This window comes from Hesperophylax consimilis, chromosome 17 (genome assembly GCF_061612785.1).
Source record: "Hesperophylax consimilis isolate HC1 chromosome 17, BYU_Hcon_1.0, whole genome shotgun sequence".
NCBI classification, from domain to species: Eukaryota; Metazoa; Arthropoda; class Insecta; order Trichoptera; family Limnephilidae; genus Hesperophylax; species Hesperophylax consimilis.
The window spans coordinates 32,939,035-32,956,275 of NC_142852.1; the positions used below are offsets into that span (position 1 = coordinate 32,939,035).

Genomic DNA, 17,241 nt, shown 5'->3' on the forward strand with positions numbered 1-17,241 from the left:
TCAAGAGGATCCAGACCAGAGTGATATCGAGATTTAGTAAGTTTTTAATGCGTTTACACTCTAGTAAACTGAAGTCTCAATAAATGAAAACTCAATGTATCCTTAATGTAAGACAGATCAGACATCGCCTTTGTAATTATTATTTTTTTTTTAATAATAAATGTTGATTAAAAAAAAATAGCAATTTTTATTGTCTTTTATTTTATTTTATTTTTTTTTCACTTGAAGAAAAATTGTACAGATCGTGTTTAGAAAAAAAATACAATTTATGTAAAATTATATATATATAAATTTCCAATTATTCTGAGTAATACATATTATGCAATATGTATTACTCAGAATATTTGGAAATTACTTGCATAATTTCTATTTTGCACTTTATCAAATTAGTTTTTTCTATATTTTTCATATCAGCATATAGTGAATTGCAAAAGTTTTGCAATGAATTTTCTTCTACACTCAAAGTGTTTTTGTCCGTTACAAATTTTTTGAAAACTTCTACGGCTTCATCCATTTTGGCTTGGACGGATGCTATGTTGGGATTTTGTTCATTTAATGGTGTGGATCTGGAGCGCGGGCGTTTTGTTGCTCTCGGAGTGCAGCCTACAGATTCTATGGTCTCGTCCATTGGTATGACACCAAAACCCTCAAGCGTAACTGAAAATTTAATTAGTATTATTACTATGTTTATAATCGAGACAAATCATTATAGATGGAAGAATCACTCATCAGCTGTATAAAATCATTCTCAATTTTACTTTATACATTCAAACATAAACATAATTGCTACAACCGAAAGTGTCTGATGATAGTATCTATAAAGCCATATTATAAAATTTTTAAATAAAATCACAAACCAGTTTGTTCGTCCAGATTTTCCACATATTCTTTTGATGTTCCATCAAGGAACTGAATGTCATCGTATGTAAGTGATTCATCACAAAAATCTGGAGAATCATTTTCAGTATCATTGTTTGGTAACTCGACGTTACCAAATGTTTTCCGTCGTTTTACATATTCGTATAAAAATGATAAATTTTTCATTAGTGGCCATTCTTTGTGACCTGATGCTCCTGATCCAGATCGTTCAAATTTGCATCGTTCTTTTGCAAATCGACTCCGCAAGGCAATCCATCGCAATCTACATTCAGAACCTAGAAGCAATAATTATAATTGTTTGTACAACTGTATTCCATCCAGATTATTTTATATAAAATTGTATGTGACGTGTATTCAGCGCACTTAAACTAATTGAAACTTATACGTTAAAGTATCAATTGATTCACATTTAAAAAGATAAGGAGCTAGAGAGCCTTCCCTAACAAAATAACCTAACTTTTTATGTGCGCATACAAAACGATAAAAAATGTGTAAATCTCTGATGTTAGTAATAATATATAGAAGTATTAATATTTATCAAACATATTGTATTACACTCACTTGATGCTTTCAATTTGTTACCAATAAATAACCAGGAGTTTTCAACGACATTTCGGTCTTTATAATCTTTTTCTTTCTTGTCATATAAATGACGAAATTGCTCGACCCAAGAAATCAATTCTGCGTCATTTATATCCATTATTTTTATCACTTTCGTCTTCAGCAAATTTATATATAAAATTCGGTAAAATATCTAACTCCGCGTAAATACTTGTTCACAAAATTATTGTTCGATTCGATTGTCAAATACATGAATAAACCTGAATTTAACCACTCTTGTCAAATAGTAGATCCATAGAGTATCGATCGAAAATACATAAATCTCGGTATATATCTCAGCTTTCTGTAATCCGTAACCGCAAAAGTTAAAGTTGGACCATCTTTTCGGTTATGGAAAAAAATAAGAGATTATTGCCATCTATTATAAACGGATACACAGGTTTCCTATCTTCCAACTTCTACGGCCTAGGGCCTTACGGCTTATTCTTACCGCTTATTCCTATTATAAACGGGCCTTTTTTTATTCTTACCGCTTATTCCTATTATAAACGGGCCTTAAAGCTTTGTTTGATGCATCGAGTATTTTGCATAGAAAAGCTTGTTGGGAGTTATTATGTTTCACCTTTTTTGCTAAAATAGTTTTTAAGCACGTTACATTAAAGCTTATTATGGCAAAAAAACATACGTTGATTTTGTTCTTGAACATTTTCCATAGAAAAAACTCGCTGGGAGGTGTCAAAATAAAAATAATATTCTTTATTCGTTTGTTATTGAATATTACCGAAAAAAAGCTTTTTCATATAATTTTATGAATTCGCTTTTGGACTGTTCTCTTCATCGGAGCAAAATAAACCTGTACCATTGATGCTTTCTCTGAATTTGATGATCATTTAGTCGTAAACTAAGTTTACACAGAGAGGTAATTTTTATTACTAATTTATTAAATCTATGAGAGGAATTAATGCCGCCGTTGGCTCCATTTTAACCTCTTCCTCCTTCTCATTAAGAACACATGAAGCAGATAGAGAGGTTACCACTGAGCTCTTAATGGCAGGTTTAAATACTTGTCAGTAATGGCATACCGCCAATAGCTCTATTGAAGCCTCTCCCTCTTTCTCATTGAGGAGAAATTTAGCAGAAAGAGAGGTCACAATTAGTACTTTACATATTGAAATATAACTAGCCGTTGGAATTAACATCTAGATACCGTCAACAATTGGATATTATTAATGACATTACATTAAAAGTCTACAGGACACGTTGTAGAGATCTTAAAGAGGCAAGCAAATGATACATTAATTGCCGTCCTTTCAATTTAGTACAAAACTGTTTCGCGTCACGTGAGGATATCTCTAAATGACATTACAATATATATAGACACGCTGTAGAAATCTCAAATGGCAAGCAAAAAGTACGTCAATTGTAGTGCTTTCGATTTGGTAGTTTTAGTACTAAACTGTCACGCATCGCGTGAGGTTGTATGCTATCTCTAAGTAATTTGTATTGAAAAAAGTGACGAAATACCCTCGTGTGTGGTGGGAATGTGTTTTAATTTCTCGGCAAACAACAGTCAAAGCCAAGGAATTATATTTGATTTGTAAATATACGCAAATAACTTATTTTATTATTAATAATTATAAGCAATAATTAGTCGCCTGAAATATCAATACAAATTGAAAATATCTCCCGAGTAAAAATAAATGCCGCCAACGGCAATTGAACCCGTGCCTTCTGATGTCCGGTCAGGTGCTCTGAAACCACTGAGCTATGTCGGCTTATATCCAACCCGCAAAATGATTCAATATGTACTAATTATTGCTTATAATTATTTGTTATCCTTTATACTACGCATATTTTATTTATTTATTTCATTCAAAAAACAGTTTTTACATAAAAAGCATGCTCTGCACATCTCACTAGGGCATTCCTGTATCAAGATGTGCAGCTCTACAATAATATCATTTAAAAAAAATACATATATGTAAATTTAAAATAATAACAACATTAAATTAAATTTAAACCAAAAAAGAAAAGTTTATGACACGGACGCATAAAACCTTGTCTTATAAACATCAGTTTATCATTAAAAAATAATAATATTTTACAAGTCAAAAATATTTCACCAATAAATGAGGATATAATATGTCTCGACGCCATCTAGTGAGAAATTTAGCACTAACAAAAAACTACCTTTATTAGACGCATCGCATTCCAGTGCAGAGATAGTTCGTTAAGTCTCCCTCGGGAGTCACCGAATTCTTCTACCATTCAAACTAAACTCTCTAAACATTCCTGGCACTAAAAAGAACAAACTTCGAAATTTTCAGCGAAATCGGTCCAGTAGTTTGTGAGTCTGTAGGACACTCACATATGGAAATTGCTTTTCTATATATATATATATGCTAACTGACATGTTCCTGGCGTTGCTAGGGATTATCCTTAAGAGATAGACATATACCATTAAGGACTTTTCTGTAGGCCTTTTTAAGATATACAATTCCATAGTACATTATTTTGATGTATCTCATAAGGTTTAGCCAGCGTTAGCAATGTAAGCACCCGAAAATATGTTTTTTACGACTTGATTACAAAACATCCACTTTTCACTACTTTCAATGTAATATGCATATATTTATATATATAAACCTTCCGGAAGAAATTCTCTAAATGATAGTGAAAACCATATCAAAATCCGTTGCGTAGTTTAGAAGAACTAAGCGCACAAACAAACAAGCGGACAGCGATTTTGTTTTATACTATTTACAGATTATTCCTAACATATCTAGAATTTGGAAATATGGTGATATAATTTTTTTTCTTTTACTCAAAACTTATGAATGAATCGATTAGAATACATAAAACATGTTGTTTGTTAATTAAAATATCTTATTACATATAAATTAATTAGACTTTCCATGTGTATTTAGTCACTGCAGTCAAACGAAATGTTTAACAGCCAATATCGCAAATCTCCCTTATCGCATAACGCTGTTTTTCCGCAAAAGGGATCAATTTATCGACCTTAATTTGGACCAGCGGACATTAAAATACATTTCTTTTGGTTTGAATATCTTCAGTGTTTGACAATATAAAAAGTTATGTTATTTCAAATTACTATGTTAAGGCGATGCCAGCAATGTTAGCAATATAAGCGCCCGAAAATATTTTTTTACGACTTGATTACAAAACATCGACTTTTCTCTACTTTCTATGTAATATGCATATATTTATATATATATATATAAACCTTCCGGAAGAAATTCGCTAAATGATAGTGAAAACTCTATCAAAATCCGTTGCGTAGTTTAGAAGAACTAAGCGCACAAACAGACAGACGCGGATAACGAATTTGTTTTATACTATGTAAAGATAAAAATAATGTTTCTTTGTTTGTCTCTTACGCGAAACCTACGCCATTAATCCGAATGCGATAAAAATTTCAAAGTCTGTTCTTATTAATGTCAGGAGTGTTTAGAAAATGGTTTGAATGGTAGAAGTAGTCGGTGACGTCCGAGGAAAACTTAACACAATATCTCTGCATTGGAACGAGTTAAAATCAACATAATGTAGTCTTTTAACCGTAACAATGCGGATTTCATAAAACTACATGAAGTGGAAAGTATAAAAAGTCTCGGATACCCGAGGTAAACATGAATCACATTATTATTTGTGGTAAAATAAGATGTAAGTGATGAGCGAAGAAGCGTGGAAGTGAATGGTTGAAGAAGTGAAACGCCCGTGGAAGACGTGGCACGACAAATACTTATTACGATACAATAATATTATTTTCACGTAAAAAATGCACCCAATTGTCAGGTACAATAGAATTTACAAGTTCAAAAAAATAAGTCAAGTAAAACTGAAATTATTTTGGACATCTCCACAAGACAGTTCTATGTTGTCGATTGTGCCTCATTATGTAATTAATTTTGTGTTATTTTAGTGATAAGATGCCGAAAAGAAAGGAGTTTCTAAGGATGTACCACGGAAAAACACCCAAAGAACCCAGTTTTGAATATAACAATCAATTCAAAACGGATTCGGACCCTTTGAATTTACTGCAGGAACAAGGATCTGAAGTAAGTCTTGAATTTCTTTACATCCAAACTTTCCTTAACACCCAACAGGCAAGGCACGTTATAAGTGTTGATTCTCTTTGCATCCAAACTTTCCTTAGCACCCACAGGCAAGGCACGTTATAAGTGTTGATTCTCTTTGCATCCAAACTTTCCTTAGCACCCACAGGCAAGGCACGTTATAAGTGTTGATTCTCTTTGCATCCAAACTTTCCTTAGCACCCAAAGGCAAGGCACGTTATAAGTGTTGATTCTCTTTGCATCTAAACTTTCCTTAGCACCCACAGGCAAGGCACGTTATAAGTGTTGATTCTCTTTACATCTAAACTTTCCTTAGCACCCACAGGCAAGGCACGTTATAAGTGTTGATTCTCTTTACATCTAAACTTTCCTTAGCACCCACAGGCAAGGCACGTTATAAGTGTTGATTCTCTTTGCATCCAAACTTTCCTTAGCACCCACAGGCAAGGCACGTTATAAGTGTTGATTCTCTTTGCATCCAAACTTTCCTTAGCACCCACAGGCAAGGCATGTTATAAGTGTTGATTCTCTTTGCATCCAAACTTTCCTTAGCACCCACAGGGAAGGCGCCTTATAAGTGTTGATTCTCTTTGCATCCAAACTTTCCTTAGCACCCACAGGCAAGGCACGTTATAAGTGTTGATTCTCTTTGCATCCAAACTTTCCTTAGCACCCACAAGCAAGGCATGTTATAAGTGTTGATTCTGTTTGCATCCAAACTTTCCTTAGCACCCACAGGCAAGGCATGTTATGAGTGTTGGTTCTCTTGATTTCAAATGTGCAAATCTGTAGTTTTGCAGTAGATCTTTTTAAAGTTTAATTTCTGCTTTTTGACAATATATTTCTCAAGTAACCAGTGGACTACAGATGGATCTCCGAAGAAAATGCTAGCATTCTAATATCCTTGTCTGAATAATTTCGATGCGATTTTGACCTTAATGCTCGGAAAAATTTATGAATAACAAAATCAACATCGTTTGGGCTCATAAAACTTTAGGTTCCACTAATATTTTTCTGTGTTTATGCTCCGTCCTTCAAAAGGTTGAATAATTTGGACTTAATGCAAAATATCAAACATCACTTTATTTCTTAATCTCAAAAACAGCAAAAATGCAGAAACAAAACTTCAAACAGCTGTACTGCAAAACTGCATGTTTGCACATCCGACATTGTTCTGCGGGGATAGTTTCGAAAGTTTCAAAAAAGGTTTTCAAACTAGTTTTGAACACCCGCCCGCAGTTCTCTCTTACCCCACAAATGCCCAAAAGATACTGGACGCATAGTGACATCTATTAATTCCGTTTAAATTTAGATTCGACAATATTCTATTTTATTCAATAAATAAATATTTTATAAATTCATAAATATTCTACATTTTAACATAAGTCTCTTTCGAGAAAATGGATTTTGTTTTAAACTGTTATATCCTTGAAAATAATACACACCACACCTCAATTGATCTATATAAATAAAAATGTAAATATTTGATTGTTCAAAATCTTAAATCTCCAAAAGTTCTTCACAAATTGCTTTGTAATTTTGACAGAACTTTGCATCCGAATACGCGTGTGTTTTTATTTACCTATATTATATAGATGTCACAGGTGACAGGGTAAAAACATACATTAAAAAAAAAACAGGGTTATCTGTTCGACGTAAACGCAACTCGTACTATTGTTTGTCTATCTGCACAGACAGCAACGCGTGGCGGGGTAAAGCTAGTTACAAATTGTTTGAGCAGGATTAAGAGGATGGATTGAATAATTAAATAATATCTATTTTGAATGAAAAGTGTTACTTTATTTAGTGTCTTTACATGAGCTTAATTTAATGCTGTTTGCGAGCGCGCGTTTCTATACAGAATGACTCACATCAATGCACGAGCATTGCCGAGGATTACCGAATCGCGCTCGACCCACACACCTGCACAGTTTCTACCTAACCGTGCATCCACACATTCGCCTACAGAAACATGCAGAACTCAGTTCGCCTTAATACAAATAAAAACAAAAAACTTCCGCGATAAGTGTTAGGAAGTATTACCCGTTCTACAGGTTTAAATATAATTTCCTTTTGATAAAATATTCTTCCAAGCAAAAGACAAGAAGTTGAAGACGAGGTTCACTTGGTTCACATTTTTAAATACATATTCATATACCGGTCAGTGGTTGAGTGGGCATAGCGCTTGGGTCTCACCCGAGCGTCGCGTGTTCGATTCCTCGGCTGGCTAAGTCCTCCATCACAACACAATCAACATTTTCGGCTTTCTGTGGTGGTAGTAGGAGATTTTCAAACATTGTTGAGTTATTCGTAACCCGGGAATGTTTGTCTTTCTTTTTAAAAAAAAAATATATAGTTGGAGATTCATACAAAGAGATTGATATAAAATTATCGGACAGCCTTTCCCGCCATTCAAGCAGGACCGGCGTAGAAGGTAGAACTAGTGTTAATAATAAAAATAAAAATACTTAGATAACTTAAAAGCCTTATAAATTAAGAGATGCCTTCATAAAAATGTCTCTTATTATTATTAATAAAAAAATTTAAAAACTATCTTACATCCCTCTCTTAGACATGTTTCCATTCACCGTCCGTTCTATCTCCTCCCCCCCACTCTTCACTAATCCCTAGTCACGCCTCCATCACCACTTCTACACCTAATAATTTGTAATATTAATTTAATAAATATTTTGTCCTGAGGAAGGAACGGGTGTTTCGAAACCGGTCTTTCATCAATTTAATATGTTTTTCTTTTAATCACCAGGACACATCAGAACACATCACACCGATAGAAACTATATATATAGAAGATGACGAACCAGAACCGTCGCAAACGAATCAACGTAAAACTGCACCCCGACAATCGCTGCCTAAACTACACACAACACCGCCAGTAAACGAAACGGAAGAAGAAAGAATTCAACGCATGAAGATCGAAGCTAGCTACTATCGGAAGCTCCGACTTCTACGACAAACGCCCGAGCAGAGACAGAGAAGGCTGAAGCAGCTAAGCGATAATCAGAAACGGAGACTTCAGAATGAGACGCCGGAGCAGCGAGAAAAGCGATTAATGAAGGGCAGAATGTACAGTAAACTGAAGCAGAGGAGAAAGGAAATGACTTACACAGAAGGGTTTGAGGATTAATCGAAAATTATTCAAAAAGTCGCTCATTACTCTAATTCCTAGTTGTTTGAGTTTAAAATCTTTATCGTAACTTTGTTTTTCTTTTAAGTCAAGTTAGCCTCTGTGAAGGGCCCGCACATATTGTAAAGAATACACAACTGCTGACCCTCTTCAAATCGGTGCGCCCCACTGTTGAATTTGGCAAAACGCTTGAAAAAAAACCCTGCACTCTGTGCAGAAACAGGTTAGATTCCCCTCTCTTGACAAATTGATTGCAATCTTTAGAGCACAGACCGGTGGGAATGCTATCCTTGTTCTACAGGTATTGCATTGTAAGACGCTTCGAGGAACTAGCATCACTGATCCCTTCGGCACCGTTGCATAGTCGAGAAACACGCCAAACGTGCGCCCGACATTTGAAGATGGTTAACATTGACAACTACAAATCGCCCTCGAGTTCAACAGCTCGGTTGTGAAACGATTTTCTGGGTTTCTGTCCGCCACCTACCCGCAACTAAAACTGTCGTAATTTCGTACATGATTAATATTTGACTGAGCGTTGCAAAGTCCTATTTTGACTAAACCATTTTGCATTTAATCTGTCTGTATGTTTTGTTTCCGTTTCAAAATGGTGGCCATTTTAATGTTTAAATCGTCGCATTTATTTGGACTTTCTTTTTAAAATTTATGGTACCTACCTGCCTGAAGAAAGTTTAAAGAAATAATTATTGTCTTTGAAATAGTGGAGATTTGTTTGGACAAATTGTATAATTCCTTATTTGAATATTTGAAAAAATGTTACATCTAATATTTGGTTTATTAAGTAGGTAGGAATTTAAGTACCTACTTACAAATGATTTCAGAGGAAATTTTGGTTTTTTATTTATTAAATAAGGGAAAATTAGAAAAATCATTTTTGGACGTGAGGTCTAATGTTCTCAGAACTAATAGTAAGTACGTAATAATTTCGCAAGTTTTGAAGTTTATGCAAGTTTGGTGGAGTTATTACAGTAAATCATATTCAATTATGGCAATCTTGACGAGACACGACAATATTGCCGGCCGACACCTTGCCGGGCAAGACTATTGACCGCCAAGACAATTTATTGTTTGGCAATAGATTCGCCAGCACCTTTAGTTTTTTTTTCCTTTTATTTTCTAATATTTAGACGTTTAAGAGAGAATAACTTAACGTTTAAGAGAGAATAACTTATCTTCACAATTAATGATATATTTGACATTTATATTTAAGTTAAATAAAAATAATACTAATTTCGATTTTCTAATCTGCATGAAATCTGCTTAGAATTTTAAGTGTCATTTTCAAAATTAGAACTGATTGTGCGAAGAATTCAGACAAACGATAAACTGAGTACCCATCTATAATGTAATATTTTAACAGAAAATTAATTCAATTTTACAAATTTGAACTGTTTTGTCAAAGATTTATCCATTGTGATTTTTCACAGATCTGCCTTAGTCAAGAATACTAATTCCGGTTGTCTGTGCTGTGCGTTAGTCCCGCGTGAAATCTGGTTCAATGAACTCAAATTTGCTTTGAATTTAAATGCCTATTTTAAAAAAATTAACTGATGGTATTAAGACAAGTATAATATTTTATTTCAAAATTGGAACTGATTTGTCAAACACTAAAAATATTCCATTATTTTTCAATTTGCGCTAGTAGCAAAACAAACAAAAAAACGATATTTGGTTGAGTTGTATCAAATCATCACATTTCGACGATTATCGGCCTGAATCAGCTTTCAATCAAATTGTGATCAGCTGTCAAGCACAATAGTCATGGTTTTGTGCTTGCTTTGTTCGCAATTTAATGAAAAGCTTAAACGGGCCAAGAATCAGCGTTTAACGGGGATCGTTCGACTGTCGAAAATTCTAAATAGCGTAGAAATATGACCGTTGTTATGCTTGTCAGCTGATTGCAATTTAATCAAAAGCCTAAACGGGCCAAGAAAAGTCGTTTAACGGGAACCGTTCGAATGCCAAAAATTTAAAATGTGTTCTAATTTGAAACACGCCAATATAAATTCTCTAATGAAAATCATTTTTCAAAAACAGTAAATAATAAATGTTTATGGAACCCACTTTTGTGTTTTTTTTTGTGCAATACCGCATAAACATCCCTGTTGTCCCAGAGCCTGTGGAGTTAAAGCACTTCCAATGAGTACCGCACAAGAGTCCCAATTGCTCTCAACCGCGTAGAGCCGGTGAGACTATGGCAAGTATACAGGGTGTATCGGCACTAACCCGACAAACTTTAACCAGCTATTCCTTAGCACATTTGGAGTAAAAAATGTTATTGGCACTTTGCTGTCCGGTAGCATTTTTTTTCAATTAAAAACAAATAAATTAAAAATCTCCACACTACATCACTGTCATTGGCATTGCTTTTCGTGTTCAACAGCTGTTATAAGCAAGTGTGTTGAAAAGCGTCTCGCTCTTTCGCACACACTAAATAATAATAGTTAAAAATGAGACGAATGGTGCCGTGCCATTTCATTGTGATTGTAAAAGCGCGCCAATATAGGTACACGCGTACATTATTCAACAGAATTCGAATAAAATATTGCCAGATGGGTTTTCAAACTCTGACAAAGGATGAAACAGTGGTGACATGTGGTGAAAATATGAATAATAATTTTTTTATTAAAAAAAAACGTTACCGGACAGCAAAGTGCACTTAAGATTTTTTACTCCAAATGTGCTAAGGAATAGCTGGTTAAAGTTTGTCGGGTACGTGCCGATACACCCTGTATAATAAATCCCTGATTTAACACAAAGAACTTATTCTTTAAAATCTCCTTCTATAACGACTTGGAGAACTGTTTGTGGGAACACAACGATACTAATACAACGAAAAATACAAAACACGTTATATTCATACTAATCCAACGAAAAGTACAAAACACGTTATATTCATACTAATAGAACAAAAAATTTTGCCATTCAAAGAACATGTATATGAATTGAATGCTAAAGTATGTCCAGTGGCCTTAGTTCAGTGAAACCACGCGCATTGTCTCAGTTACCTATATTCATTATATTAATTCATCTAAGGCTTTAGGGGGAGGAAGCGCTACATGGCATAATAACCCAAAAATTAATCAATAATACTTTTGGTAGTGAAATCTTCAATATTATCTAAGTCTAAAGTGGTCGTCATCATCGTAACAATCCCCAAAGGAATGATCATTTTTTTGAGAATTTCTTATTCATTTTGAAGTGTTTTTTTTATTATATTCACTGTCACAAGAATAGGGGACGGAAAAGGTCCAAATTAGAAATATTTGCAAAGAAAATAATGTTACTGTCTGTGAAATTTTGTTAGAATTTTTAAATAAACCGCTCTACAGAAGTACCAACATAAAAATGATTTTTTTTTCATTATCTTGATTATTTGAACAACTTTTTATTACTATTTCCAATTAATTTCTGGAGAAACCAAGTAAAAGTCACGGTAAAATTTCGTATATATCATAAAATAATGTTAAATCAAATTAAATTTGTTGATTTAACTTATTTTCGGAATCTCTTTGGATAGTTTGGGATATGTTTAGTTTTCAAAATGATATAAGCAAGCAATACATAATTACTATTGTTGTTTATCAACGCTCTGATACGTAGAGTGAAGTCAGATAAAGAGAAATTTTAAAAAATCATTCGACTACCAGAAGCATCCAGAATTGGCAAATCTGGAAGAAATCAGGGAGGTCTAAGTTTAAATCGGGCGTCAGAAGGTGGGTGGTTTATTTATGGTCAGAAGTCTCTGGAAGAAGAAGAAAAAACATCGTTCGTGCCAATATCCCATTTAAAAGATTAAATGTGCCGATTATTTTGAAGATATCCATTACGAGAGTGGTATATTTATGACCATTACTATATTCACAGCTCTATGAAATTTGTTTGGTTGTCTATGGAAGAAAATGCCGCTTGTTTGTGCTCCACTATCAGTTAAAGTTCCGGAATTCTACTTCTGAAAGCAAAATACGGTCAATTATAAGTGCAGTAATAAATAAATAGTGAGATTACATACATGGCTAGCCGCACGGCCTGATAAACTCGACACCGAACCCGAAACCGCTGTTCAAAGCTACAAAGTTGCGACAAAACAATACTAACCTACAAATCACAGCATCAAAATTGGCGTCTGTCAAAATACGATGTCAAAAAACTGACTTTTAAACGACGTTAAAAGGTATTTAGATATAATATTAAACGTTTAGCGACTGTTTTTATAACATTCGCTTGTATTTATAACAGCTTGAGCGCTATTCATCCTAAAATGGCAACACCATCTCCCGGAGTAAATAAGACGGGCAGCGGTTGGCCGCGAAAGCTGTCCACCGGCACAGTGCAGACAGGAACACCCACCCAGCAGAGTCAGACGCTGAGCAGATCGATACATCTGTATCCTTTGACGAACTACACGTTTGGAACCAAAGAGCCACTATTCGAGAAAGATCCGTCAGTCCCAGCACGATTCCAACGTATGCGTGATGAGTTTGAACGCATCGGGATGCGGCGCTCAGTAGAAGGAGTCCTCTTAGTCCACGAGCACGGTCTTCCTCACGTGTTGCTGCTGCAACTCGGCACCACCTTCTTTAAACTACCTGGCGGGGAGCTTAACACTGGAGAAGACGAGATCGAAGGTCTTAAACGTTTGCTAAGCGAGACGCTTGGACGTCAGGATGGCGTGCGACAGGAATGGGTGATAGAAGACACAATCGGTAACTGGTGGAGACCGAACTTTGAGCCTCCGCAGTATCCGTACGTTCCCCCTCACATCACTAACCCCAAGGAACACAAGCGCCTGTTTCTGGTGCAGCTGCAAGACAAGGCGCTGTTCGCCGTACCCAAGAACTATAAGCTGGTTGCCGCACCACTGTTTGAGCTGTACGACAATTCTCAGGGTTATGGGCCGATTATTTCATCGCTATCGCAGAGCCTGTGCCGGTTCAATTTCATCTATATGTAGGATCTCTTGAAAACAATATTATTATTAATGAATACAGAATAAAGTATGTTTAAGGCATTTCTTGTTTTTTTTATTGACTGTATAATGGAATCCTGTTATGGCTGGGGTCAAAGTGGAATACTGTCAGTTAATCTTTTTCTTTGTATTAGTACAAAAGTTTTGTATTAACACACTTCCAGTTGGAAGGGCAGTTGTACCTTTTACGCAGGTCCTACTTGAATGGCGGGAAAGACATTGCTGTCCGATAATTCTATATCATTCTCTTTGTGCAGGTCCCAACTAAATGTATTTAAAAATGTGAACTAAGTCTTCCCCGTCTTCAAATTCTTGTCTTTTGTCTCTTGTCTAACATGTTATCAAAAGGAAACCATATTTAAACCTTAAACTTAAACCTTAAAATTCATGTCACTGGGAAGACTTCGGTGGCTAGGTCATGTGGAGAGAATGACCGAGCATCAAGAACCAAAGTCCCTGCTGAGCTCAAGACCGATAGGGAGAAGGAGCCTGGGAAGGCCAAGGTTAAGATGGAGCGACAACGTCCTCAAAGATTTGTCTGCCTTGGAGCTTCGAAACTGGAGAGAGCTGGCGCGGGACCGAGATGAGTGGAGGAAGACTCTTGAGGAGGCCAAGACCCACCAGGGGTTGTAGAGCCAAAAGTGATGATGATTTAAACCTACAGAACTGGTTCTTTACACTTATGCAACCGGAGTTGCGGAAGTTTTCTTTTGTAATAAAAATACATACATAAAACATCACTTGACACTGACTTTAACTTCAGTTAAATAGCTGACGCCATTGCTCGGAAACTTTTCTCTACTTTCTATAAATGTAATATGCATGTATTATATACAGGGTGTATCAGCACGTACCCGACAAACTTTAACCAGCTATTCCTTAGCACATTTGGAGTAAACAATGTTATGGGCACTTTGCTCTACGGTAACATTTTTTTTAATAAAAAATTTACTATTCATATTTTCACCACTGTTTTATCCTTTGTCAAAGTTTGAAAACCCAACTGGCAATATTTTATTCGAGTTTAGTTGAATAATGTACGTACGTACCTACATTCGCGCGCTTTTACAATCACAATGGAATGGCATGGCACCATTCGTCTCATTTTAACTATTATTATTTAGTGTGTATGAAAGAGCGAGGACGCTTTTTGACACACTTGCTAATAACAGCTGTTGAACACGAGAAACAATGCCAATGACAGTGATGGAGTGTGGATTTATTTGTTTTTAATTGAAAAAAAATGTTACCGGACAGCAAAGTGCCCATAGCATTTTTTACTCCAAATGTGCTAAGCAAAGATGTGCAAAATGGGTACCCAAAACCATTTGAAATTCTAAATGGAAATGGGTCAAAACTTTTCCATTTGAAAATGCAAAATGCAAAATGGTTTTTAGAAAAGCATTTCAAATGCAAAATACCTATTTTCAAAATGCATTGAAAATGCAAAATGGTTTCTCAGGTCAAACAATTAAAATAATTATAGAATTTTTAAACAATTTTGTCATTTAATAATGGAAATCAATGTAGAACAAACATATTACACGATAGTAAATCCAAAAACACCACGACTACAGATTATGAAACCACAAAAAATTTGCGCGGGACTAATGTTGCCAACGTAAAAACATAGAAATCTAACATTTAATATTACAGCGTCATGGCCCCATGTTCAGTATTTGAATCAGTATTTTTTGTAATGGTATCACTCAATTGCCAGGGCTCCTACCAGGGAGCAACTTGACAAATATAAATTATCTCTCATAGCGAGGTTGAGGACCGACTGATATTTGGGGCTTATGAAAAGAAGATGAGTGGAGATAGTAGGAAGAATGTTGCAAAAAAGCATTTAAAATGGAAAATGCATTGAGAAAAGCATTTAAAATGCAAAATGGTTTTTAGAAAAGCATTTAAAATGGAAAATACCCATTTTGCATTTCCATTTGAAATGGATTTATTTGAAATAAAGCACATCTCTGGTGCTAAGGAATAGCTGGTTAAAGTTTGTCGGGTACGTGCCGATACACCCTGTATAAACCTTTCGGAAGAAATTTGCTAAATGATACCCTATCAAAAACTAAGCGCGCAAACAGACAGATGCGGAAAACCACAATTTTTTATATATATATAGAGATATAAGACAGATAAAATAAAGTTACAAAATTACACATCTGCCTCGATGATGGACACTGCAATGCTCTCTAAACGTTGTCTAAAGAAGTAGGTAGCGTAACATGGCATAATACCCCAAAAACAAATCACTATACGATAAAATAAAATTATTGTCGGACATTTATTCTGGTGACATGAATTATTATCAAATATATTTCTATTTAAAATAAAATCCATTTTCTCGAATGGGACCTTTGTTTTCGCCTGCATGAAGTTTTAATACAAATATTTTGTATTACTAATAAAAAAATTGCGAGGGGTTTTTGTATCGGCAATACATTATGTGTCATTATTAATGTCTCTATTGAAACTTTCAGAAAGAAGAATAAGCACAGATTTAATACTGTTACAAAGAATACTACATTTTAAAATTGACTGTCCCGAATTACTTCAATGTATCAATATCCATGTTCCCAAAAAATCATACCGACATTTCTTACCTTTTTACTTCAATAACACCGACACTAGCTTACCAAAATTCTCCCATTCTGAGACTTCACAATCTTTCTGATCTGGGTGATATATTTCATTTGAAAACTAATCAGTATAAATGTTGTATATTCTCATATATATATATATATATATATCACTTTTATTCTTCTAGACACAAATAGACCTATGTACCCATATAACTTCTCCGCTTCTACTATTTTGTTTTGTTGAATCTTTTAAACTCAATTATATGCGTGAGGATTCATTTTTGCCATTATGTTTACATTCTTCTTTATTGTATTAATTTTTAAGTGTTTACTCTGATACAAAATGCTTGTATTTTTTTTTTTTTTTTAAAGAAAAGCCCACTAGGGCGTGTAATAAATAAATAAATGTGCATATTCAGCATGTTTGTATGAGAGTTACCCCCGAAAACCCCACTTACAAAAATATACTGGGGATATTATTGAGTATGGTATCATAGCATGGGGAGGCGGCACTTCATCTGCACTAGACCCTATCTATTATTGAGTATTGTATCATAGCATGGGGAGGCAGCACTTCATCTGCACTAGACCCTATCTATTATTGAGTATGGTATCATAGCATGGGGAGGCGGCACTTCATCTGCACTAGACCCAATCATAAAGGCTCAGAAAACAATTTAAAAAATAATTCTTAGGCTACCTATAATTACAGGCTCGAACCTAATCTTTAATATTGTGAATGTGTTTGATGTTCGGCAGCTATACGCAAAAACTATCCTAACTCATCTGTACACAAATATACATAATTACTGCGAAAAAAGTTCAAATACACGATGTACTTGAAGCAACAACAAAAACTTACTACAAATACCGAAAACACTTACTACTTTTGGTCAACGAAACTTTAAATACTTTGCGACAAGACTCTACAACATTCTTCCAGACAATATAAAACAATGTGATTCACAAAAAAATTTC

General features: G+C 34.8%; 2 protein-coding genes and 1 long non-coding RNA gene across 3 annotated transcripts; 2 read left to right on the forward strand and 1 right to left on the reverse strand.

The window, feature by feature from the left end:
• Window positions 1-318: 318 nt before the first annotated feature.
• On the reverse strand, window positions 319-1,888 carry LOC149416452 (uncharacterized). Its single transcript, XR_016303704.1, has 3 exons — window positions 1,441-1,888; window positions 858-1,154; window positions 319-657 (listed from the first exon to the last, which is right to left on the reverse strand). It is a non-coding gene; the product is annotated as an uncharacterized LOC149416452 (long non-coding RNA).
• Window positions 1,889-2,170: 282 nt separating this feature from the next.
• Window positions 2,171-10,757, forward strand: LOC149416453 (uncharacterized). Its single transcript, XM_089642159.1, has 3 exons — window positions 2,171-2,359; window positions 5,384-5,519; window positions 8,302-10,757. Exons 2-3 carry the CDS (start codon window positions 5,391-5,393, stop codon window positions 8,680-8,682), a joined length of 510 nt encoding a protein of 169 aa, XP_089498285.1. The 5' UTR covers window positions 2,171-2,359; window positions 5,384-5,390; the 3' UTR covers window positions 8,683-10,757.
• Window positions 10,758-12,599: 1,842 nt separating this feature from the next.
• Cpsf5 (cleavage and polyadenylation specificity factor subunit 5) lies at window positions 12,600-13,714 on the forward strand. Its single transcript, XM_089642161.1, has one exon. The coding sequence runs from the start codon at window positions 12,965-12,967 to the stop codon at window positions 13,655-13,657; it is 693 nt and encodes a 230-aa protein (XP_089498287.1). The 5' UTR covers window positions 12,600-12,964; the 3' UTR covers window positions 13,658-13,714.
• Window positions 13,715-17,241: the final 3,527 nt, after the last annotated feature.

Excerpts from the sequence above, each read along its gene's own strand:
- LOC149416453 (XM_089642159.1), top strand. The coding sequence starts at position 5,391 with ATGCCGAAAAGAAAGGAGTTTCTAAGGATGTACCACGGAAAAACACCC. Across the intron at positions 5,520-8,301 it reads TGCAGGAACAAGGATCTGAA|GACACATCAGAACACATCAC; the intron begins GTAAGTCTTGAA and ends TTTAATCACCAG.
- Cpsf5 (XM_089642161.1), top strand. The coding sequence starts at position 12,965 with ATGGCAACACCATCTCCCGGAGTAAATAAGACGGGCAGCGGTTGGCCG.